The sequence below is a fragment of the Carassius carassius genome, chromosome 20, assembly GCF_963082965.1.
Source record: "Carassius carassius chromosome 20, fCarCar2.1, whole genome shotgun sequence".
NCBI classification, from domain to species: Eukaryota; Metazoa; Chordata; class Actinopteri; order Cypriniformes; family Cyprinidae; genus Carassius; species Carassius carassius.
In genome coordinates this window covers 4,734,236-4,760,162 of record NC_081774.1, presented here as the reverse complement: position 1 = coordinate 4,760,162, position 25,927 = coordinate 4,734,236, and the positions used below count along the sequence as shown (strand labels likewise).

Below are 25,927 nucleotides of genomic sequence, written 5' to 3'. Positions count from 1 at the left end.
CGTCGTAACATTATTTAGGATACTTATTTCGTTTACATGAGAGAATTTTTTAACCTGACCTTCCCACAACCGGTACTGCGATATCGTGGATTGAACCGATTCACAAAACAAGTCTGGAACATTTGTTCACGAATTGGGCTCTCGAATGAACTGATCCATTACACCGAGAACCGTCACATTCATGCACATCTGGTGAGAAGTAAACGATATATTGTCTATGTATATTACCCATCCGTAATATATAAGTTGATCTTAGTATAACTTTTTAGAGCATGTCACGCTGGGATGTCATGTGACGTGATGACGTAATGACTAACAGAATCGCTCTTTTGAACCAGTTCTTTGAAACGAACTGTTCAAAAGAATCGATTCGCGGCTATGACTCGCACTTCTCCTCACAGCTCAAGCCTGCCAGCTGTTCGCTGCTCTCATCGACTCAACAAAACTATCGATGGCACTATCCACTCTTACACATCAACATTTCCCTTTACCGCTAAAATTCGCTTCACAAAGACTCGATGGGCCTCAAAATACATATACACAAAACAAATACCAATGCAGTTTCACTAATAAATCAATCAAATCGATCATGACCGCTGGTAACCCGAGCGTGATGTCACGCCATCCTCCAACACGCGCCACCCAGCGTCAGCCAATGGGAGCGCGGAGAAACCGGCCCCTGCTATGACAACGCTTCCATCACTTCCGGGCTGAGAGCGACGGCCGAGGGGATGGGCGCGTGCACGTGATCTATATTACGTCCGGTATTCCAGCAGATTCGTCAAAACCGACTGCAAAGCTGTAATGAAAATACGTTGGTATATTCTAAATGTTGATGCAATTATTACGCGGTGTTGTTTCCTCAATACCTTTTTAAATGCAGTTTATGTGTAAATTGTTTATTTAACATTGTTGACAATGCCCCGTCTGAGTAAACAAGAAATACATTTTTTAAAATAGTATTATTTATTAAAACATCCGAGTCAACAATATGACCACATACATCCACATGAGTCGCGCAATTTTCTTCATGTCCAATCATCCCACCCACCATTGCCTGGTTGGGTCAATCAAAACCACGTGTATCCGAGTTCAAAACCAGCTTTTACCAACTTCGTTCATATTAATTCCCCCCACCATATAGCTGATCCAAAATGCGTTTATTTTCAATAAACTTTATAAAACATTCATGGGAAAAGTGGAAATAAAGCACCAAAATAGCTATTAGATAAGTATTTGGGTCGAGGAAGGTGTAGAGAGGTCACATGTTTTAAAACAGTTATTGAGTAAACAACACAGCCTAATAATTGCATCAACATTTATTAAGAATAGTAAGAACGTACCAACGTCTTTTTTTACAGCTTTGCAGACGCGTTTGACGAATCTGTTGGAATGGGACGTAAAATAGCTAACATGCACGCGCACATCCCCAATTGAGCCATAACGCCGGTGCGAGTCAGCGACCGCAATATAACCGACCCAGAAAAAATAGCAATCATCGCTCTGTATTTGCTGCGGTTAGTTCTTCTGTAATATATTTTGACCATTTTAAATGAGATGTTGCGAGTCTGACTGAATCAGCGGCGTCAGCTTGGAAGAATAAGGTGAGTGTTTATTGTCTGTACGGCTCGTGCGGTTCAACGTTGATTTGCGACTCACGTGCATGGAGTAAAGCATCGTACGCGTTATTACTCGCGTGTGAAGAGGGTTTGCATGCTTTGACACCTCTGAAGCGGAGGAATGTAGGATATGGATGGCATCGCATTCTTCTCTCGATACTGATCATCTGAGGCCTCTTCTGTCCCCAGCCTGCAATGACACACACATGCATGCATAAATTATTTAGTGCTTTCAAGCCGTGATCAAACACCTGCAAGCACACTCAACACATTAACAAACACTAATTTTGTTCTCACAAACACGATATCAACAAGCATGAGATTTTACACATTTCACACCCCATCATTTTAGATTCTCTGTGTGATTTAAAGGCAGACGAGCATATTTTGTCATGAAGGATAATGTTTTGCCTAGAGGAGGTCACAGATGAGTGTGCTGGTGGCATGAGACTGCAGTTTGCTGTGGGTGCTTGGGAAGATAGTGACATGCTTTCAGATAATCCTGGTGGATTATGAAGGCCAGCACTAAGAATAAGTATCTGCAAATGAAGTGCGTTTGACTTGAACTTGAGAAGGTTTTCTATAACAAGGTTTTATAATGTGCTAGACTTGCGTATTTACGTTAACTGAAGCACTGGATTAAAACAAACATTTGACATTTTTCATCCATATCCTATGCATATCCGTTATAAACACACCAATCATTGTTACTTCTTCAAGAGTAGCCTCCATATATTCTTGTTAGGTACTTGAACTCTTTATTTCAGTCTAAACATGTTTAACTGTGTTCTTCTGTGTCTTTATATATCTAATCAAGTCCAGAAAACACTGGTGCTTAATAATGGCTCTCAATCCATGATATTGCCACAATTGAAAGGAATAAAAACTACCCAAAACACAATTAAATGCTTATGAATGATGTGAAAGAGTTGATGGTGATAGCATTTTTGGGTGAATCATTCCATTAAAGAAATGTTTCATCCACAAATATGAATTTTCTGTCATTTACTGATCCTCATGTTGTTTTGAACTCACAAGACTTTGGCTAATGAAGATATTTTTAAAAGGAATCCAAACTGGATATATAGACACCATAAAGCAAATCCATCTGAATCGAGCAGTTTTGGGAAGCGATACAGTTACAATTTATTAAATAATCAGATTTAATTTAGGCTTTTATTTAGGCTATACATCTAAATGATTATCGCCACACATACATAGCACACATCGCATCTGATAAAGGCTTGTTTTTATAAATTTGTTTTACAGTGCCTTTATAATATTTCTGGTTATAGACAGAATATAAGAATTTAAAATTCATAAGTTGTATCATTGAATATTAATCAAAGTTTTGAAGGTTTCAATTTTGGCTGAACTATCCCTTTAACTCTATAAATAGTCAAATGTGAGATGCCCCATCTTTTACAGAGCGATCAGTGCTGTGAGGCATATTTAATGACTTTTTTTTTTTTTTTTTTCAAAAAAAGGGACAGATGCACCAAACATGATTACAAAGATTTTATTCTGGTTTGTAGATTGCACAGTGATGGTTTATACTGTTCAGCTACTGGGAAAATGATTTCCAGGCTTAAAATGCACTATAGATTGTGTCAAGTGTTCAGCAGTTCTTGAGTGAATTGATTTGGTCCTTCCCTATGGGCTGGATTCCTCACGATTGTCCCACTGCAGGAGTGTATGATTAATGTCTTCTATTCTCCACCCTGAGCACGAGGTGATGGACCAACCGAACAAGTCGGATCGCACCCAGCCTCATCCAGTGCTATATAATAGGGATTATGGGAAATAATGAATAAGTGGGCTGTGATTAGAAATCCTGGTATGTGTGTCTGGAAGCTTGTTCCTTCACTTCTACACAACCGCTGTCTGGGTCTTTGTGCGGGGGAGTTTGAGCACAAGAGGAAAAGGGAAGAGAACACAACAAAATCGCTTTGTTTTCAGTTTAAGCCTCTGTTGTTAGTGGTTACTCAACCCAAACCCCTTTACCGGTTCCTCCTCTCTATGTAAAAGATTTGTGACATTTTTCCTTCAGTGTACTCAGGTATTCACACACAAACCATGTTGGTTCTTGCCCATCATAATGCTAGGGTGTTGTGTGGTCACCAGTGTGTTGCTATTTGTTTGCCAAGGTGTTCAGAGAGGTTATTTGCACTCTGTTATGCCGTTTCTAGCATGTTCTGGCTGGTTGATATTTCTCGGTCTTTCAATGTAAGTGAGTGGGATTTTTTTTTTTCACCCATTCAATCATGAATATTTATAAAGCAAGCATGACTAGTTAGCATTAATGATACAGGCATTAGGTGATCTGTCAGCGTTGTGCCCTTGAGCAACACATATTCTTTCTTTCAGTTCGGTCTGTGTTGTGGCAGTGCAGGTGAGTTTGGATCAGGTTGCTCAGGGGAGATGATATTTGATCGTGATACCTGAGTTTAGCTGAAGACCTTCACTTCAATGACCGCATCTTAGATGACCATCTAATAACTAATGCTTGTGCTTCATTCAGATGCACGTGTTATCACTATTGGGTGTTGTTTATGAGATATGGATTAAAACCATGAATGTACAGAGGATGATTGCACATTTGTTAATCATATTTCAATGGTAGAAGTGGTTTGGCGCACATGGTTATGCCCATTCAGCATGTTTGAATTTTAAATGTGACGTTAAGCTACAAATTTTGATGTTTAAATATACAGTTTTGAATTTCTACAGATGTATAAGGGGTCACCGCTGGTTGGTAAATGTTTACTGTTATTTTTCTTTGGGTATATAATGTTCACAGTTCAAATAATTTTGGGACCTCTGTTTTTAAAAAGAGGACATATTGTACTTTTCACCTCTGAATTGGCCATTTTCCTCCTTTTTTTTTTTTTTTATGGAGTTACGCTCTCTGCACCAGATGTGTCTGATGCCGCAAGCCACAACCTGGCAAAATGAAATCCCTCCCAGTATAGTAAGCAATAATAATAATAAACAACTAGACAGCTAGAAGCTATAGACATGCATTTGCTTTTCCAAATCCAGGACATCTTCTTCAGGCACTTCCTTTCCATCTAATAAGCATTTTGTTTAGAAATATTGTTCCCCCAAATTTATTTAACTATTGACTTATTTAAAAATGTATCACCTAAATGTATTTTAGAATTTTTGTCTTTTGTTAATTGTATACCTTGTGTAATTTATTCTGAGATTGCCATGAAAATAGCCTTGATGCTGGCATGGTTTTAAAAAGTGAATGAATCCATAAATAAATGTAACTATTGTCTGACAGGTCATAGTGAGGATGTTGTGTTTTAAATTTTGTGGTTTATTTTAGGGGTGTGCACGGATAGTCGAATATTCGTTCTGCTCTAATTATTTGATAAATAAAAATGATATTCGAATTTCGCAAAAAGAAAAAAATGTTCACATTAAAACCTAATTTGGTCACTTTCTGTGATTCTCCACTGCATATTTGAAGATGTATGCAAGCAAAAAATAATTAATTAATGAATAAGTGGCTGTTCACATATCGTGCCTGAAAACGCTAGGCGCACCGCTTTCTCCTTTCCAAAGCGCTCGGGCAGAAGCGCTCCTGAGGCGTCTGCTGTTGCTAAGCAACAATGACGCTCTCTCTCCATGAAGACGCGGAAATTTCAGCAAAGGATATATGGATTTGCAGCATAAAAAATCGCTTTCAGTAGCTCTGCTACTAAATTTATTTCAAAATAGCAATCCATATACAGCTATGATCAGCTGTTCCTTCATCTTTGCTGAGCTTTCAACGTTGTTACGGGAAAGGATGAAGCTGATTGGTTGGTTCTTGTCACATGACCCGCGGTGCGCTTGCGGCATTCTGAAAAGTTGAGATGTTTTTAACTCGATGCGGTGCGGACGCGCCTGGAAAAAAACGGGCGCGTCGCACCGCGTGCGCATCGCGACCGCGTCGCTTCCATTATGAGCACGCATACCGCGCGCCTACATGAAGGGCCCCTAAATATGCCGCGGAGAATCTCAGAAAGTGACCGAATTGAAGAAAATTGTTGTGGCATCTTTCAAGCAACGAATAAACACCGCTAACTTCTGAGAATGCAGTGAAAACTCCTCTTCTCGCGTCCGCCCTAGACACTCGGCACAAACATCTCAGGTTTCTCGATGAAAACATGAGAAGTAAGAAAAAAAAAACATTTTTGAACATTATCAGAACATTTTCCTTGATGCGAGTGGTGCGGATGCAGCCGCCGTCACCAACGATGAAGAGGATGCAATGCCCACTCGTCGGAGACTGCTGAGCCAGTTCTTCAGCGATGATTATACAGAGAGTCCAGCCGAGACGAGTGGGAACAGTTCTTGCTGGAGCCATGTATTCCACCAGATGGGGATCCCATTCAGTGGTGAAACGAAAACACAAAGCGCTTCACAAAACTTATTCGCTTAGCACACCGTTATTTGTGAGTCCCGCCAACGTCTGTGCCGTCAGAGCGCATTTTCTCCGCGGCCGGCCTTTTTGTTTAGAGACTAAGTAGCCGACTTTCCCCCTATCATGTTTACATGCCTGCGTTTCTTAAAGGTCCCATGACATGGATTATTTCCTTTTCTTTAAATGCTTTTTAATGTTTCCTTAGGTGTACTTATATTGTTAGTATGATTTTTACATTTAAAATTTAGAAATAAAAAGCATTTTTATATCCTGATAATAGCCCTCTGGCTTGAATGCTCTGTTTGAAGGGGCGTGTCTGCTGTGAGACTCCGAGTAAACGACAACTGTTGTGATTGGCTGACATCTTTGCATTTGAAATGCGTATTACATGTGGACCCCTCTCAAATATATATATATACTACAGCTGTCGAGATTAACGAATCGTGGATTTGTTGATTATATAATTATTTTTTCGATCTTTTCCCATCACATGAAAGGCTGCAGTGATGGGCATTAAGTAGACATAGTCTGTTTATCGCGTGAATGCAGTGATCTCGTCATTATTGCAACACGTTTTCTCTCACAAAATGCTTTCACCACAACTAACAGCAAACACATGAATACAGTAAGAGCTTTGTTGTGCAGCATAACAGCGTCATTCATTGTAACGTCAGTGTAGGCAAGTGTGCAGATATACTCGCGATGTGTGACAGCTCCGAAAAAAGGGAGCGTTCTTTGATCGCTCTCTGTAGTTAAATCAAAATTTAAATAACAGATTTGTTTCATGCTACTAAGAGAAACAACGTGAAGTTGATCATTTAGTCACTGGCTTGATTCACTGATGCATAAACAGTATTAAACGATTTAGAAAGAAAGTCTGTGTGAACTTGAATGATTAGCTACACATTAGAAATCACTGATCACAGATCAGGCATTAATGAACACTTGTTACTGACTGTTTGTGCTGGTGCTGTCGAATCCATATCATAAAAGTCTGTTTGTAAAGCCTTTGCTGACATTGCGACTGAATTATATGTAAATATTTGGGTGGGCAAAGCAGAGAAAGGGGAGGTAACATTTCTCTTTACAACGTCACAAAGAGGAGATTCCAGATCAGACCGTTTGAGCTTCCATTTTCTCAAAGGCAGAGAAAGATAGTAAAATCTCGATTTGCACCGATTCAAATTTTTAGAAATTTGGGGACCACATACATGCTAGGGGGAAGTCATATTAATGTTAAAAAAACCTCAGAAAGTGAAATTTTCATGTCATAGGACCTTTAACAAGAACATGTAAAACAATAGAAAAAAGATTTGCTGACAGTTTAAAAGTTTCAAAGTTAAGTGTAGGCTACGTTCTACAATAGCCTAATTGCTACAGGCTGCTTTGTTTTTCTTTGTTCACTTTTTTTTTTTTGCTTTTAATCTGTACTTTTGTTTGTTTGCACACATTGTTAAAGGTTTTCAGCTACAAAACATGATGTGTAATGTTCAGGCTTATTGTGTGTAAGCTTGTTCAAAATGACGGAAACAATAAATGTTGCCGAAAATAATGTCTGTCTCATTAAACGTAATTTAAATAAACGAATATTCGAATATTCATTTTTGTGAGCTCAAATATTCGAATGTGATATTTGCGGAAAACGCCCATCCCTAGTTTATTTACAACTGAAATCATAATTTTGTAATTTCATAACACTGCTGTTCAAAAATGTGGGTTCAATAAAATGTTTAAGAAATTTAATACTATTATTTTTAGCCAGGACACCTTAAATTGATCAAAAGTGACCATATAGAAGACATCTGCAATGTTATGTTCCAATGTAGGTTCCTAACATTATAAAAAAATATACTGTGTGTACATTTACTCAAGATTCACTCAAGAAAAATGTTCTGTAAATTCTGTAAAATGTTTGCGTAATCATTTCAGAGTCTCATTTGTTATCATCTAATTGTATTACATATCATTTATTGGCATTTAATAGGGCACTCTGCTTGAACCTCTGTTGTGATGGAGTCCACGAGTAAAGCTCCAAGGAGAAACACATTTCTGCTAGGTAGATGATATCTGAGAACGTATCTATCCTGGGTTAGCGTTTTGAGCTTGCACTGTAGTACCAAAGCCAAAAAAAGAAGTCCACAGCTTGTATTTTTCCCAGCAAGAAAATGGGCTTTTTTTTCCTTCATTGTTTTCTGTTGTACTAAAGTGTTGTGTATATCTCTGGCTGTAAAACATGCATCTTCACAGAGGACTTTAGGGTTTTTTTGCGCTTGGGAATTATTGACTTATTCTGAATGTCATTTTTAAATTCAACAATGCTTATTCTATCATATAGGCCGCTGGTTTATCAGGTCGATCTTTATTTTTGGATTTCCAAAATTGACCAAATATGTCAGTTTGTATTTCATGTTCTGGATATGCTCGTCCCCTCAGCACATACATCCATTCATAAACGCATCCTCCTCTCAAACAGAACACTTTTAGTTAGTGTGAGCTTCATCCTTCCAGAGTGACAAGCCTGTCTTGTTTGTCGTCTGAGCTCATGGCGTTCACTGTCTGCTAGTCGCACAATGAGCCGTGACATACTGGTTAACACGCATGCTAATACGAGTAGCCAAGTTTGAGTCCATAAAGCTTTAGGTCCTAACCTACCAGCCTGCATTATTTCCACAGCAACAAATTACTGTTAAAAAAACTACATTACCCATGATTCTGCAAAATAATTCCACCATTGAGGAAACTGAAAAGATCAAATCATACCAAAATAACTCTTAAACGCCTGCTTACTCTCATGATGCCCTGTGAATGGCACAAGTCAGTCTTCCTATGCTTTGAGGCTACCTAAATATATATACATATACCTATGGGATACTTCCGGAACTACTGCGGATAAAAAGTGAACTGGTGTTGCTCTGGGACTGAAAGAGTCAATTCATAGGTGCATCTCAAAGTATTCTACAGTTGAACCAATTTTAAGTCATGACATTGACAAAAGGCCATTTGCTTGTTATATTTCTCCACAGGGAAAGCTCATCCTTATTCCCAGGAGTCTTTGCACCCTGTCAGAGAAGGAAACTGGAGTAGGAAAAGGAAATGGAACAGGAAGTTGCTCACTTAGCCAGCAGGTTTGACAGTAGGCAGTAGAAAGGCCAACTAGTGCCATCTATAACTTAAAGCACTTCAAGAACGCGGAAGAACTCGGTAAGACCTTCAGAAGAAGAGGAATACTATCACATACTTGGAGGAAAGTAAAAAAACAACACAAAGTGAGTGAAGGACAAAAATCACAGCTTTATTGTATATCTTTTTTTTTTTTTAATCTTTTTGTCGTCTTCTCATCCTCTGCTCTCTCGTTCCTCTCAGGATGAAGTTGAAGGAGGACATGTCTCCTCTCCTGCTGCAGGTCTTTCGATCGGTCATCTGGGTTTATTCTGTCATCACATTCCTGCCCTGGTACCTGCTCTCCGGAGCCAGCGGGAGCCAGGCCCGTGCTAAACGAGTCAAAGCGCGCTCCGTGAGTACAACAGTGGGATTCATTCAGCAGATTCATTCAAAAACTGGGCATGACTTTTTTTTAAATAAGTCTCTTATCCTCAGCGAGACTGCATTTATTGGATCGAAAATAAAGAATTATTGAATATTATTACAATTTAGAATAGTGCTATCAAACGATTAATCCCGATTAATCGCATCCAAAAATAAGTTTTTGTTTAGATAATATGTGTGCTGTGTATATTTATGTATATATGAATACACACACATGCATGTAAATATCGAAGATATTTTTTTATAAATTAAATATATATATTTAATAAATTAATCTAAATCTATACATAAAGCTTAAATATTTTTTAAATATCTATTGTGTGTGTATTTATACATGCATAATAAATGTACACGTATATCATGTAAGCAAAAAAGGTTGGATGCGATAAATCGTTTGACAGCACTAAATTATAAGTAACTGTTATCTATTGTAGTAGGTTTTAAAGGTGTAATTAATTCCTGTGATGCAAAGCTAAATAATCAGCATCATTAATCCTGTCTACAGTGTAACATGATCCTTCCGAAATCATTCTTCTATGCTGATTTACTTTTCAAGAAACATTTATTATTATTATCAATGCTGAAACCAGTTGTGCTGCTTAATGGTTTTTGTGGAAATCATGAGACACTTTTTCAGGAATCTTTAAAAATAAATATAAAATTCAAAAGAACAGTGCAAAATGGTTTGTAACCTAAATGTGATTACTGAATCTTTTCAATTGAATGCACCGTTGCTAAATATAGAAGAAATATTTTAATTAGAGGGGAAAAAAACTTGCTGAGCCCAAACTTTTGAATGGTAGTGTAGCTCAACAACACATAATACGTGCAAAAGATAATAATTCAACTGAGATTATCGCTGTTTATCTTGGGTCAAAGGAGAGATTTGAGTCACTTTCATAACTGATCAGTGTCACTTAATGAAAATGTTGGTTACAAATATGATAAATCAGGCCACAAGTGGGTTTGCACTTTCTTGCAATTGTGTTTCCTGGCACATTTTGTCACCCTGTGCTTTTCGTACATGTCCAGATCTTTCCCCGTGACCTCATCCTGATCTTCTGTGCCATCAGATAAGCGGGAATCCGGCAGGGCCATATCGGGCCGTGAGCAACCAACAGAAGCTGGTGTCCCTGCTGCATGACGGTGTGGATACTTTGGATAAAGTGTTTGAATACGCTGTAGTGCACTTCCCTCAAAGAGACTGCCTCGGCACTAGAGAGGTGCTGAGCGAGGAAGATGAGATCCAGCCTAACGGCAAGGTCTTTAAGAAGGTGAGACACACACATTGACCTTCGAGGACTTTGGATCTTTGTTCACACTGCAGGTTATACTGTTAATTGATCTTATCAGCATATTCAAATTAAAGTATATCCACATTAGTTGCCATATTATGATAACCATCAGCCCAATGTCAAGAGACTTGCATTCATTGCATTTTTGATGCGGCGCACAAGACGTTAATTTATGCATTTCTAAAATCCAAGAGTGCAAAAAAAGTCCTAAATTAATTAATTAATTTTGATCAGAAATACTGTAAAATCAGTAATGATGAGAAATATGACAATTTAAAGTAACTTTCCTTTTTTTATATATTTTTAAATATATTATTTATTCATGTAATGCAAAGCTGAATTTTCAGCATCATTAGTCTTCAGTGTCACATGACTCTTTGGAAATCATTCTAATATGCTGATTTGCTGCTTAAGAAACATTTCTGTCAGTGTTGGAAATGCTTGTGCTGCTTAATTTTTGTGATTTATTATTTTTTTCAGGATTCTAGAAAAAATAAAAGATTTGAAAGAACAGCGTTTATTTGAAATCTATAACTTTTTTTAATTATTATAAATGTATTTACTGTAACTTTTGACCAATGTAATGCATCCTTAATGAATAAAAGCATTCATTTATTTATTTATTTTAATTTTCATAAATTTGCCCGTTTGAAAAGTAGTTTAAGCCTAAAAACAGATGTGTTTTTGTTTGTACAAAGACCTTTTTTATGCCCTTGGAAAACACAGTAAACACATACTTGCACACTAAACACATTCTTACACAATATTCAAGTATATGTAGAGTCTTTCTATGGTTAAGGCACCAGATCCCAAGATAACTCGTTCTCAAATTCTCTTGAACTCCAGAGGAAGAAGATCTGTGGCCGTCTCTCTCTGTAACCTGTTTTTATCTCTGGCCTGTTGTTGTCCAGAACTGTTTACATGAAACTGAAAAGAAGTCACATGCTGCTGTGAAAGCTGATGGGAATTTTCATACAATGCAACTCTGACTCCTCTGTCTTTCTCTCTAGGTGATTTTGGGCGATTATAACTGGCTGTCGTATGAAGACACTTTCCATCTGTCTCAGAGGTTTGGTAGTGGGCTGTCTGCACTGGGTCAGAAGCCTCTATGTAACATCGCCATTTTCTGCGAGACTCGTGCAGAATGGATGATAGCGGCGCAGGCTTGCTTCATGTACAACTTCCCCTGTAAGAAATTAAGTCACACACTCACACAGATTATTGTCTGCTGCTTTATGGTGACTAGGAGAGAATATCAGGCCAAAAATAGCAGCACTGCTGTAGTACTAGATGAATGACAGCATCACACTGAAATCAGAACGCTTTTTCACCGTTCAAGCAGACACGCATGCATGTGCCTGTAATTTGATTCACAAAGTCTTTGGTTTTGATTTGCGGCATTTTTTAATGCCCAAAAAAGAATGTCTTATAGTAGGTGGAAATTTGCGCTGCTCTTGGTAGATTGCGCTGGTCTTTATGGAAATGAGATGTTGCGTCTGTGTTCTTCAATGTGCGCATTGTTAGTAAATCACCGCAGAATTTTCCCCTCCCATCTGCACTTTTATGGAATTGTGCTCTAACGTTAATTTGCCCTGTTTAGTAAATCTGGCCCTATAAGTGTGCATTTGAATCAGTGCAAAGGTATCTGAATAGTCTTTTTTTTTTTTTTTTTTCATGTTACTGTTACCAAAAATAAAATGATTATTACTGTTATTATGAAATACTTGGCCTTTTATTTTCCAGTACAATTTTATCAAAATTGCAATATATTTTTTTTATTGGTTTATTTTTTTATTTAATTTGTACATTTTAGATAATGAAATAAAAAAAATTGTTTATAATAAATTATTAATATTATTGTATAGTCATATAATGAATACTCTTTTACTATAAATATTCAGACTTTATTATTATTAAATACTCTATTTTACAGTTCAGTTTTAATGAAATAGCAATATATTTGTTTTTAAAATTATTTAATTTTATTTAATATTATTATTATTATCATATATAATGTTATTATATGAATAATTGCTGATGTTATTAAATACTTAAAAAAATTGCTTTTTAAAAGTACAATTTGTTTAGGTTTTAACATGCCAATAGAATTATTTATTGTTATATTGAATGAATACTCTCTCATATATGCAGATTTTATTAAGTATAAATATATAATAAATACAAATTTTATTATACGTTTTATTTTACAGTACATTTTAATTGAAATTTTATTTTTTATTTAAATATTTTTATTTAAATAATAAAAATATTTATAATAGCAATGATTGCTATTAAATAATATTTAGCTTATATTTTATAAAATAATTTAATTGAAATAATAATATAATTTTGTATTGATCTCATTTTTAGCATGTAAATAATAAAACATATATTATTGTTATTATACTGTTATTTATTATATTAATACTCTTACTGCATATTCAAACTCAACCTTCATTAGTGAAGTATAAGTTTTGGCAGAAGTATGAAGTGATTTGTGTGTAGTCTCTGCCTCTTTCTCTCTCTCACTCTTCTATATTTAAAGGCACAGTTCTAACTCTTCTTTCTCTTGGCCTCAGTGGTGACTCTATACTCTACACTGGGAGGAGCAGCTATAGCTCATGGTCTGAATGAGACTGAGGTCACACACATCATCACCAGCAAAGACCTGCTGCAGAGCCGCCTCAAGGTGAAAACACAGTGCAGGCCGTATATCAGACACGACACGCCAGTGAAGAGCGGCTGTCACTCATGCTCTCAATCACACTCTCTCTCTCTCAGGCCATTCTGATGGATGTCCCCAGGCTGAAGCACATTATACTGGTTGATGAGAAGCCCACCAGTTGGCCTGATCTCCCCAGAGGCATCATGGTCCACAGCATGGCTGCTGTGCAGGAACTAGGGTCCAAACCTGAAAATGGTAAGTCTCAAGTAGCATACTACTTTGTTTGAAATGTTTATATGCATACTATCATATTTGCATGATGCATATGGTTTCACATACTGCTTTTAGTATATAGTATACATTAATGAAACGGTCCAATCATAACCTTCATAGGTTTCCAAGAACAGTACAGAACAGAACATCTTTTGTTGTGTACCAACACAATAAGGACAGAAAGAGCTGTGACCATGGATTGTTGAGGGAAGAAAGACAGCAGGATCTTCCTGTCAGATGAAAAGAATACTTTTGAGGGCACGCAAACCTGTGTTGAGAGCCCACCTGCTTAGAATTTGTGTCAGATAAGAGCAAGTGTTTAGAAAAGCCCTCTAGAGATAAGACAGGGAGATCTTATTATTAGAGCAGGTTTAGAGGGATAAAAGGTTTAGAGGTTTCCCCTAGGGCATTTTTATGTGTTGCCTGTCTAACGCTCACACAAATGAAACAGAGCAGGATGAATGATCCTAGGTGCGTCTGATTTCAAATGAAATGGTCATGTCTATGCCTCATTCTCCTGGAAGACTTCACCCTTTACAGTGAGAGCATTAGGGGATTGAAGGGTGTAGGGATCTGAAATAACACTCATTCTCACTTTAACATCATATTTCCAGCTGTCCAAGCTGCATGTGATGTGGTTATCACAGATGATGCACATGAGCATCAATTATACACAACTTCAAATTTGGCCTAAAAAAAAAATATATATATATATATATATATATATATATATATATATATATATATATTTCACAAAATTGCTTTTTTTACTTTTTTTTTTTTTTTAATCAAATAAATGCAGCTTTGGTGAACATACATATATTTATATAAATAAATGACTTTTTGACTGTTTGATTAATTTACTAAAACTGGTAATTATCAATTAATTAATTTGTATTTTAACAAATACGTTTTAAACAAAAAGATTGTAACTTTTAGGCTTTTAAAATTTGACAAAGATGACAGATTGTACGGGTGCCAGGGGTTTAATTTCCATTAGCTTGGGCAGATTTATGACGTTTGTTTTTGACTGAGAAGTTCATGCAGTGCAAAACAATCTTGGCTGCAAGTTTCCATTAAAAAAAGTTAGTTTTTCATCCTTCAAAGTAGTTATTTTAGAGCACTTCTGTCTGGAATGCCACAACAACATGGCCCCTGCCTCTAATGAAGTGATGTGAATGTGTGTTTCTCTGCGTGCAGTAATAATGTCCCGCAGGCAGCCTGTCCCGTCTGATATCGCAGTGATCATGTACACCAGCGGCTCTACAGGCATTCCTAAAGGAGTCATGATCTCCCATAGCAACATCATCGCTGGCATCACTGGCATGGCTGAACGCATTCCTAACCTGGAGTGAGTTTCTCTGACACGCGCTCATGTCTCACCATCTGTGTCCTTTTTTTGTGCATTTTCAAGCATCACATCAGAAACTAGTGATGGAAACAGTTTCGTGAAAAATCCCTTAATTCGCAAAAATATCTGTATGCTCAGGTGGTTTTTGACCTGTGCGAAAAAGGGTTAATGCAAATAATGAGAGATTGAAATGCATTTTGCGGAAAAATTCCCGAAAAAAGTCATGTGACTTTGCGATATGGGATGACATAACCTGACTAATCAGCAGTCCGATCTCGTTCCATAGCAACTGAAGAGTTATGATCATTCTCAAAGTCTGTCTGTATTTCTGTATAATTGCCTCGGAGAACTGTCTTACACGATTGCGTTCTCAAACTGCAGGCATCCACCCCCGGAAGCAATAGCCACATATTATTATTTTTTTTGATATAGACTAAATGAAAATTATTATATTCCGTAGCTTCTCCTGCTTTTCTTAGTGACATTTAGTGCAAGTTTATCATGAAGTGGCATCTTTGTCATCTTTGGCTCGTTGAATGGAAATGGTGCTTATTCGCAAATGTTTTATGCAATATTCCAATTTAGCGCATAAGTTAAATTCGCAACTTTGGGTGGAAACCTAGCTACTGTCTGCATTCACCTTTCTCTCTCTAAAGCTGTCTCTCTGTTTTTAAATTTTCCAGCATTTTTCTGTCTATCCATTGATTTTTTTAGTTACATAGCTAATCTCCATCAATCGCTGTTGTTCTATTGGCAGTTCTTAATTTCAGTACTTCAGAAAGCTGGTCACGGCAATATGATTAACTGATAATCAGAAATCAGTTACTTAGGCAGGAAACCTGTTTGTTTTTTAAAAGAAATGACTCAACTAAAGTAGTGCAGCTATTTTCAACATGATGATGAAAATGTTTCTTGAGCAGCAAAGCAGTATATCAGAATGACTTCTGAAAGATCATGTGACACTGAAGACTGGAGTACTGATGCTGTAAATTTAGCTTTTCATCACAGGAATAAATTACATTTGACTATATATTTAAAATAACTGTTATTTTAAATTGTAATAATATTTCAGAACATTGTTTTTATGGTTTAAATCAATGCAGCCTTGTTAACACACTTTGTTTATTGTGGCAGTGAGAAGGACACTTACATTGGCTACCTGCCACTTGCTCATGTCCTGGAGCTCAGCGCTGAGCTGGTGAGTGTGTCACATGGCTGCCGGATTGGATATTCGTCACCTCAGACTCTTGCTGACCAGGTACAAACGCACACGCTCACATGGGTCATGCTGTTGTGCTGTCATCACCATGTAGACTTGTGCAGGTATTCGGTAATTCGATATATTGCGGTGATTAATATGCACGATATTGTTACCGTGGGCACTTCTAAATACCGTGAATAAATATACATTACAAATTATTCAGAATTTGAAATGCATTTTAAGAATATTATTCCCATCTGCTGCTTAAAAAGCACAACATCGCTGTATGCTGCTTGAAAGAGCGCATGTGCTCTGATGTAAACAGGCATGCATGAGAAGCACATGGAGGAACACGTGGCTGAATGAAAGCACATTCAGTCTCTGACAGCAGATGGCGCTAAATGCAGCCCTTACCCTGTAAACATAAAAATAATCTTAAATCAGATTTGTGTTTTCCCTATGGTGTTTATTACAGTGCCAACTACTGAAATATTTAGACTTAATAGGCTATTTATCTTCAAACATTCATTTTTGTTTTAATCTGGATTACAAATGCCCTAGATATTGTTTAAAAGTGTTTTGATCTTTTGTTCATTCACACTTTACATTATGGCTTCATTAGTTAACATAAACTGCCAATGAAAAAATTATTCTGAACATTCATTAATCTTAGGTATTCCAATATTTAATAACACATTGTTAAAATTGAAAATTGCAACTGTTATATAATGAGCTAACATGAACTAAGACTTTCAAGATTTTTTAACAAAGATTAATAACATCTACATCAAATGTAGCTATTGCTCATTGTTTAGCTGTGCATTTATTGAATGAGCACTATGCGATGTCCGAACTGATTACACTATATTTTATGTATTGGACTGTATTTTATGTAAAATCATTTTCTATTTTTAAACTCTTAAATTCATTTTAAGTCAGTTTTTAAATCATTTTCAAGTTCTTAAATTGCTTGTTTTATTTTTGTGATTATTTTTCTTCACGACTTTTTATTTTACTTGAATTACCATTGTGTACGAAATGTGCTATAAATAAACTTGCCTTGCCTTGAATGTTAATGCATTAACTAAGGTTAACTAATGAGGTCTTACTGTAAAGTGATACCTATTGGTTTTTATAGTTCTTTTGCACATTTGAAGTTTTATATATTTTTCTGTATTGCTTTATTGTTTTAAATGTTTGGTTATTTTTGTTATAAGAAAAAAAAGTTATTTAACCTGTTATACTGTATTATGACCACTTTTTAAAACAAAATTTCAATACCGTGATAATACCGTATACCTTGATAAAAGCATGATCAATTAACCGCAACAGGAAAATTTGATACCGGCATATCCCTATCACCATGTCAATCTTTTTTACAATCTCGGAATACTTCAGATTGCCAAAGCATTTGGATCATAACTGCAGACAATCATAACACAGCCCTGCATCTTGAGGAAACTTGTTTTTTACTTTTGTCCTTTCCCCACAGTCATCTAAAATCAAAAAGGGCAGTAAAGGAGACACCAGTGTGCTCAGACCAACACTGATGGCAGCCGTACCTGTAAGAAACCCACAAGTTCCCACAAACACACAGCTGCTAAGGTTGATCGAGATGTTAATTATTTCTGTGTGTGTGTAGGAGATTATGGACCGTATCTATAAGAATGTGATGACTAAAGTTGAAGAGATGAGCAGTGTGCAGAAAACACTCTTTGTTCTGGCATACAACTACAAGTTGGAGCAGCTTTCCAAAGGATACAGCACGCCGCTCTGTGACAGGTATAAAATGAATGCTGCTTATAATATTAGCGAAATGATTTCATCTGAAACTCGCTGGGTTTGTTTAGAAGCAGTTGTGTTTTCTCTGTTATGACTGTATCTTGTTCTGCAGGCTTGTGTTCAGAAAGGTTCGCTCGTTGCTGGGCGGCAACACACGTTTGCTGTTGTCTGGCGGAGCTCCTTTATCTGCAGCTACTCATCATTTTATGAACATCTGCTTCTGCTGTCCTGTGTCACAGGGCTACGGCCTCACCGAGACCTGCGGAGCCGGGACCATCATGGAGAGTAGGCATGAGATTCACTGAGCCAGGCTCAGGCAGTTAGGAGTCAATCTATTTTATTCTAAAATAAAACAACAATCCTGGATTTTTTTTAGTTGTTAAATAGCTAATCTCTACGAATCTCTATTGCTGTATTATCAGTGCTTCACTTGCAGCACTTTAAATTAAGGGTGTGTGTATACTAGTATTAAAAAAATTTGATAATTAAAAGCTGGTTACAGTGGAAAACCTGATATAAGGATACATCATAGACAGTATTACATCATGTTCTGCTCTGAAATATTTAATCAGCTTGAAATTGCTTTTTGAGTGCAGTCTTTTTTTAAATAATTACAGACCTTATTCAGCAGTCACAAAAGACTAGGGAAAAGTAATGGGAATTTATGGCTCAGCAGGAATGGGAATCTTGGGATTAATATGTTTGAAATTAGTGGTGAGAGATCTTGAATAAAACCTGGGTTAATATGCATGTGACTACTGCAAAAAAAAATAGTAAAGGAGGGGGAAATAGTTAGTGAATTAACTAAATTAATGCTTCTGAATAAATATGTAAGATTGCATAAGTGTGCTAAAACTGTGTATGTTTGTCTAGTGTTTGATTGCAGCACTGGACGTGTTGGAGCTCCTCTGGTGTGTTCAGAGTTCAAGCTGAAGAACTGGGAGGAAGGCGAGTTCAGCTTTTTTACTGTCAACACTTATGAAGTTCATTGGCTGCTACTACTAAATTCTATGATGAGAATTTAAATATTATAAAGTAATGTCCATTTGAATATTTTTCTCTTTTTTGCCATAGGTGGTTATTTCAGCACAGACAAACCAAACCCACGAGGAGAGATTCTGATTGGTGGGCCCAATGTCGCCATGGGTTACTATAAAAATGAGCAGAAGAACCGAGAGGACTTCTTTGTGGATGCAAACGGCCAGTGCTGGTTCTGCACTGGAGACATTGGAGAATTCCACCATGACGGCTGCCTCAAGATAATCGGTGTGGAGAGCTGCACAACATATCAGAGCATATATCACCCAATAATGGAAATTCTGTCATCGTGAAAATCTCTACTTGTTCCAAACCTGTATCTTATATAAGTTTCTTATGTTGAACACAAAGAAAATATTTTGAACAATGTCTGTAACTAAAAAAATTGATGGTAGCCATTGACTACCATAGTACTTTTTCCATTCTATGGAAGTCAATGGCTACGTCAGTTATCACATACAGGTTTGGAACTATTTGTTGGTGAGTAATTGATGGCAGAATTTTCCTCCCTTTAATTGTTATCATAGTAACTTCTATGTAGGTTCCTCTAACTGGTTGTGGCATGTGTGTGTACTGTAGATCGTAAGAAGGACCTGGTGAAGTTGCAAGCTGGTGAATATGTGTCTTTGGGCAAGGTGGAGGCTGCGCTCAAAAACTGCCCGCTCATTGACAACATCTGCGCTTATGCCAACAGGTGAGTGTACATAAGAAATGTGTTCATAAACGCTGTATAGTGTTTTAGCTGAGACTTCTAAATCTTTCCATCTTTTTACACAGTGATGAGTCTTATGTGATTGGGTTCGTGGTGCCCAGTCAGAAGCAGTTAACCGCTCTTGCTGAGCAGAAGGGCATTAATGGAACATGGGAAGAGCTGTGCAACCATGCAGAGATAGAAAAAGAGGTTCTACGTATCATCACAGACGCGGCTGTAACAGGTCTGTCAACACGGCAAACACTTGTCTCCATTTTTATTTTATGAGCTGGAATTTGAATTGGATTGGCCACAGTTTATATGGATGCTGAATTTGATTGACAGGAAGATTTTTGAATTGCAATGCCATTGCCAAACATGTTTACTGTATCATGGTTTTGCATCTTTTTGCTCAGTAAAAAGTAACCATGTTGTAGGTTAACTTGCCATTTTTATAATACATCTTACAATATAAATCTTAGAATAACCATATTTTTTTTAAGAAAAATAATACTTTAATTTGATAAGAATGCATTGAAATATATATATATATATATATATATATATATATATATATATATATATATATAAAAAATACATTTTTGCTGTTTTGGACTATTCATCAAAAAATCGTAAAAAAAAAACAAATATATCCCGAACAACAGATCAGTATGATTTCTGAAGGATCATGCGACACTGAAGACTGGATTAATGATGCTGAAAATTCAGCTTTGCATAAGAGGAATTAAATTAAAATTAAAATGTATGCATTTAGCAGATTCTTTTATCCAAAGCGACTTACAGTGCATTCAGGCTAACATTTTTTTACCTAACAATTAATAAATTACACTTTCAAATATCTCCCAAAAGAAAACCGATATTTCACAATATTACTGTGTTTTTAATCAAATAAATGCAGTCTTGGTGAGCATGAGAGATTTCCTCTCAATACTGTCCTCTATTTCCTGGGTATTGTTGGCAAGTCTAACTCATTCATGAATTGGCATGTTGCTTGTTTAGGCAGTTCATTTCGCTGATCCAATTCCACTAAAAATTAATTCACTTAAACTGTCACTCAAAGCCTTTGGCAAAAGACCATGCACAACATTTTACATAATTGTTTTAAGCTTCTTGCTTTATACATATATAGCTATAGCGTTCCAACATCATGTTAAATCAAATCTGTTCTGTTTTTCAGGTAAACTGGAGCGCTTTGAGATCCCAAAGAAAATCCGTCTGAGCGCCGAACCCTGGACGCCTGAGACAGGCCTGGTTACGGACGCCTTCAAACTCAAGCGCAAGGAAATAAAATCACACTATCAGGACGATATTGAGAGGATGTATGGCGGCAAGTGAATGAAGCCAGGCGGTGTGATGTGAAGGGAGGGGAGGGAGGGGGGTTTAGGACACACCATATACCACAATGCCTATATACGAAAATTCAGCCCACAATCCTCTGCCTTCCTGCTCCCTGCAATGCTCTGTGATCAGAACTGGGACACACTTGAATTTGACGAGAGGGAACTGAGCGACAGTAAATGCCACCTGCTGTAGCAGGTCCTAAATAACACACTTTTCTCAGATGATAAAGTGACTTCTGAAAGACACACAACACAACATACAGACTGTGAGACTTTTGGACCCCATCCAGTCCTTTTGCTTCTCTCTTCTTTTTGATAGACATGCCCCCTCACCCTGCCCTCACATTGTTCTGCAGGCAGATGCGCTTGATGATTCCACCCTACTGCGAAGCGGTCATTGAATTCTCATTGAGAGTCTATGCAGGGAAACGTTTTGTAATTTGGCTGTATTTTTTGTTGCTTATTTCTTTGTTAATTTCATTCAGACTTTTTTTGATCTGAAACTGCTGCAAGATTTGGATATGTATGGAATGCTCCTCTAACTGTATCTGTAACAATGTTACTTTTTCTGGAACTTTGGCGTTTTTACTTGCCATCTTGTTACTTTGAACTTGGGCTTCTGTTGTTTACCTGTATCCAAAGGCTGTTACTGTTGCCCTGTGTGGAATGAACGATGCGTTTCTGCTGCTAGTGCACACGGATGACTGTGTACCTAGAAAGAAACCAGAAAGACCAACCTTACAATCCAGACCAAGAGAGACCAGTAATAAACCAGATATCTGTTCTGATGTAACAAAAGCAGTTGTAATTTTGCACCAAAGCTGTTACGGTGAGCAGTCTTAAGCCAGAGACCTGCTCTCTAATACCACAAAAAGCTTGTACTGATGCAACCGAGAGTTTTTTTTAATCCAATTTCAGAGATCTGCTCCAAATTTTGTGCATTTCTATGTCAGTGAGTTGGCGTATGGTCTGCATCTGAAAGATTCTCCCACGTTCCATTACTCACATCTACAGGGTTTGCCTACGACTCACATGGGATGTAAGACTCCATATTTACAGCGTATATTTCTTTGAACTATGTCTTTTGTCTGAATTTGTAAAGCCTTTAAATGTATTTCCTTCTAAATATGTCATGTGGTCATATGAAGTCAGCCGTTGTGTTGCATGGATGTTTTGCAAGGGAACCAAGTGTTGGCGTGGAATAGTTCGGGTACCTTAAATGGCCATTTTTTTATTATATTGTGATATTATCATTGTAGGAAATTAGTGACTTTAACAAAGAGGAAAAGTATGAATTTGAATGTGCTATAGACTTATGTATGCACAGTCCGGTCCCAAGAGCATGAATGTCTCCAGCCTCTTCGATGTATTGGAAGAGACACTATTATTCTGCTTCTGACTGTGCAGATCGCTTACATCATTCCACAACTAATGCATTATGATTCGCATTTAACTTTGCATGATTCAGATGTAAACCAAACAAATAAGCACTGAATAAGATTATATTCTGTTTGCGGACATTGATAAATATGACATTTGCAAAAATGGGGCAAATGTTTCTTAATCTGTACATTTATTCATTATTTAAGTGAAAACTCATTGATTTTCAGCAGTTAACATTTTCAAAATGAAAAGTTAAGAATTTCTTTTTTTGATGTTTTTTTGATTCCTTTAGACAGTTTTGATTAATCTTTGAAACACTCCAGCTTTGCCGTCACAACATGATACTCTTTACTGAAACGGTTTTTGTTTTATTATAATTTTTGTTTGTCCTAAAAGGAACTTAAAGGCAAATGGTGTTCCTAAACTAGACGTGTCTGAATTTCCTGTGCTTGATGGAGGATGTTGATTTGCCTTTCTTACACAGTGGAAATTAAAAGTGCTTCATAGGAATTTATACTTTTAATAATTTATTTCTGTCTTCGAATTCAGGGAGTGACTCATTCCCCTCTGAGAGCTGCTGTACTGCTCATCTTGATCGTGCTTCATTTACATTCTGTGATGTCATTTGTTCCAGCCACAAACATCTGGCCAATCAGCTGTTAGTCTAAAGAGAGCTCCACCTTATTTTCCATTTTGTGAGCCGAACTGTAATCTGTTTGGTTTATTCACCTGTCAGTCACGTTGTTGGCAACAGCTAACCCAAATGAATCCGTCTGTTAGATGCTTACGCCATCAGTGCCATCTGTGTTTAACTGCATCCTACTTTAAGTTCTTAAAGTCCTTGATGTTTAATGGCTACACACAAGCCTATTGAGCATTCTAGACACAAAGGAGGATGTTTGGTGAATTAATTCTCTCTCCTTGTTAACTACTCTGTAAATATAAAATTCATAAAGTTAGTTGCATTTAGCAGATGTACAAATGTAATATCTCTTTTAAATATGTTTGATCTTGATTACTGACCAGATTTAGGATCTTTTCTCCTCTGTGTGAGTGGTTACTGTCTTACAACAAGCAAGTAAAAGCAAACAACTTTATTTATTTGTAATTTGGCCTTGACACTATAAGAAATAAAGATTTGTGAATGACAAGGGGATTTTTGAGCATTATTTATCTGTGCCTTTGATTTCAGAATTTATTTTGAAAACTTAAAATAATTCAACTACAATTCAATAAAAAAAGTGGACTGCAAGGAAGGGGTTACACTCTAAAACATCAAGAATGCAAAACAGACACATCCACTCACACACACACACCCACATACACAATTATACACACTCAAACGAATTGGTATGGCTATAACCATGTAGCCAAAACAAGTCAGAAAACTGAAATAAGAGGTTGAAATGAGCTCAAACCCAGAAGGATTAAGCTCTGATAAAAACATTCCTGTTCATTTTTGTTAAATTTTTATCAAATTGTAATGTTTTGTGAAATAAAATGATTTCTCTTTTACAATTATTTTATATAATTAATGCCTATTTATATTAAGTTGTATATATGTAATGAGAGAATGAGAAAGTATTTTATGTAATATTATTTAGTTTAATATTAAAGTAGATGTCATACACCAGTAGATGTCAGCATCAGATTATTTACCCTTAGATAAAATCAAGTCTACTGTACCTTTAAAATAATTATTTTAATATAAAAATATGCTTAGATGTTTTGTATTACAGCTCAGAAGACTAGCCATTTGTATTTTTATGTATTTTTATTTATTTTAGTGTACATATTTTACAAGAAATATTTACTGAAGATTTGCCATATTCTAGAGTTAAAGTTAACATTAAAATCAATCTTTATTGACACATATTCCAAAATTATGATTTCCTAGATGCACATTGACTATCCTGTTCCACTCTGAAAAATGTCAGAAGGAAAATGGCTTGATTTAATTTAATAACAAATACAGCTAAATGTAAAGTTCCTTGTTTAAAAACAAATCTCAGTTTTCTATCAGAATTGTACAAGTGCAAGAATGAAGACACATTTTGAATTCATTTTCCTATATAAAGCATCTCTCAGTGACCTTAGTTGACGTTGGAGTTTTTCATTTTTGTTGCAGTATAAGATGTGCGGCTCTCAATGTTCGACAGACTGCCGTTTCAAAGCATGCATGTACAAGACTAGAGCCAACTGAACAAGTCAGTCCTTAGGACAAGTATCCGTGTCCATGGAAACCAAGGCCACAAGCCTGCAGTGACTTGCTTTTGTAGAGATCATCAGGAGGAGGAGATGGAAGGAGACAAAGACATTCTTAGAAACTTGGTGATAAGTCGGGTAGCTTTGTGAACAAGAAAAGATAGACAGTGAATGGCATTACAGAAGATATGAAAACATCAAATCAAATATTATTCTTTTAATTAAAAAGAATGAGTCAAGCGCTGCACACAGCTGTCGATCAGGAATAGATTCCTACAAAATGACTCAGCTGTGCATCATTTATACCGCATCAAACCTCACATTTCATACTGCTATCACCAAAAACACTGCAAAATGATGGATGAATGGATAGATGAGCAAGAGGAGAAATTTCTATCAGAGGATCCTCTGGGAGATTGTGGTAAACATGGATCACTGCCAAACGCATCATAATTCTCCAGTTTCAATTTATGACTAATTCTCTGAAGCCTCTCTCCCTCACTCAAGCAGCATGTATGTATTATTTTGTGCACTTTTCCTTTCAATCAGACCTTAATGAAAATTGTGGCATCCACAAATCATCTGCTGTTCAATAAAACCCCATTATTAAAAACTCATCAAACACAGTCGATAGTGTGGTTCACTGTCAATTACTGGCCTTAAAACATACATGCATCCACAAGAGTATTTTTGAATATACTTCATCTTTTAATTACATTATATTTTTATAATTTTTTGTATTTAAAAATTGCACAACATAATTTGAGAAACAAGTTATTTTACAGTAAATCTGATATAAGAACAGAAACTTTCTGTTCATTTGGAAACTTAAAATTGAATCCCAGATGTTGGAATCAACACGTTACTGACAATTATATCACCGGAAAATAGGGTTTGTACAGCCTTTGCAGTGATGTGAAGGTGTGTGTGTGTGTGTGTGTGTGTGTGTGTGTGTGTGTGTGTGTGTGTGTGTGTGTGTGTGTGTGTGTGTGTGTGTGTGTGTGTGTGTGTGTGTGTGTGTGTGTGTGAGAGAGAGAGAGAGAGAGAGAGAGTTCAAATTCAATTCAATTCAAGTTTATTTGTATAGCGCTTTTTAACGA

At 36.6% G+C, this 25,927-nt stretch overlaps 1 protein-coding gene across 2 annotated transcripts; it reads left to right on the top strand.

The window, feature by feature from the left end:
* The first annotated feature begins 1,401 nt into the window (after positions 1-1,401).
* On the top strand, positions 1,402-23,773 carry LOC132096115 (fatty acid CoA ligase Acsl3-like). Of its 2 annotated transcripts, none has more exons than XM_059501298.1 (17): positions 1,402-1,604; positions 9,060-9,302; positions 9,400-9,550; positions 10,656-10,856; positions 11,888-12,065; positions 13,457-13,566; positions 13,659-13,797; positions 15,016-15,166; positions 16,301-16,424; positions 17,860-17,931; positions 18,010-18,149; positions 18,262-18,434; positions 19,023-19,097; positions 19,224-19,415; positions 19,767-19,881; positions 19,965-20,122; positions 21,077-23,773. In XM_059501298.1, exons 3-17 carry the CDS (start codon positions 9,401-9,403, stop codon positions 21,232-21,234), a joined length of 2,136 nt encoding a protein of 711 aa, XP_059357281.1. In that variant the 5' UTR covers positions 1,402-1,604; positions 9,060-9,302; position 9,400; the 3' UTR covers positions 21,235-23,773. The 2 variants fall into 2 exon arrangements, with proteins under 2 accessions (XP_059357281.1, XP_059357280.1); XM_059501297.1 differs by having other exon boundaries at positions 9,060-9,306.
* Positions 23,774-25,927: the final 2,154 nt, after the last annotated feature.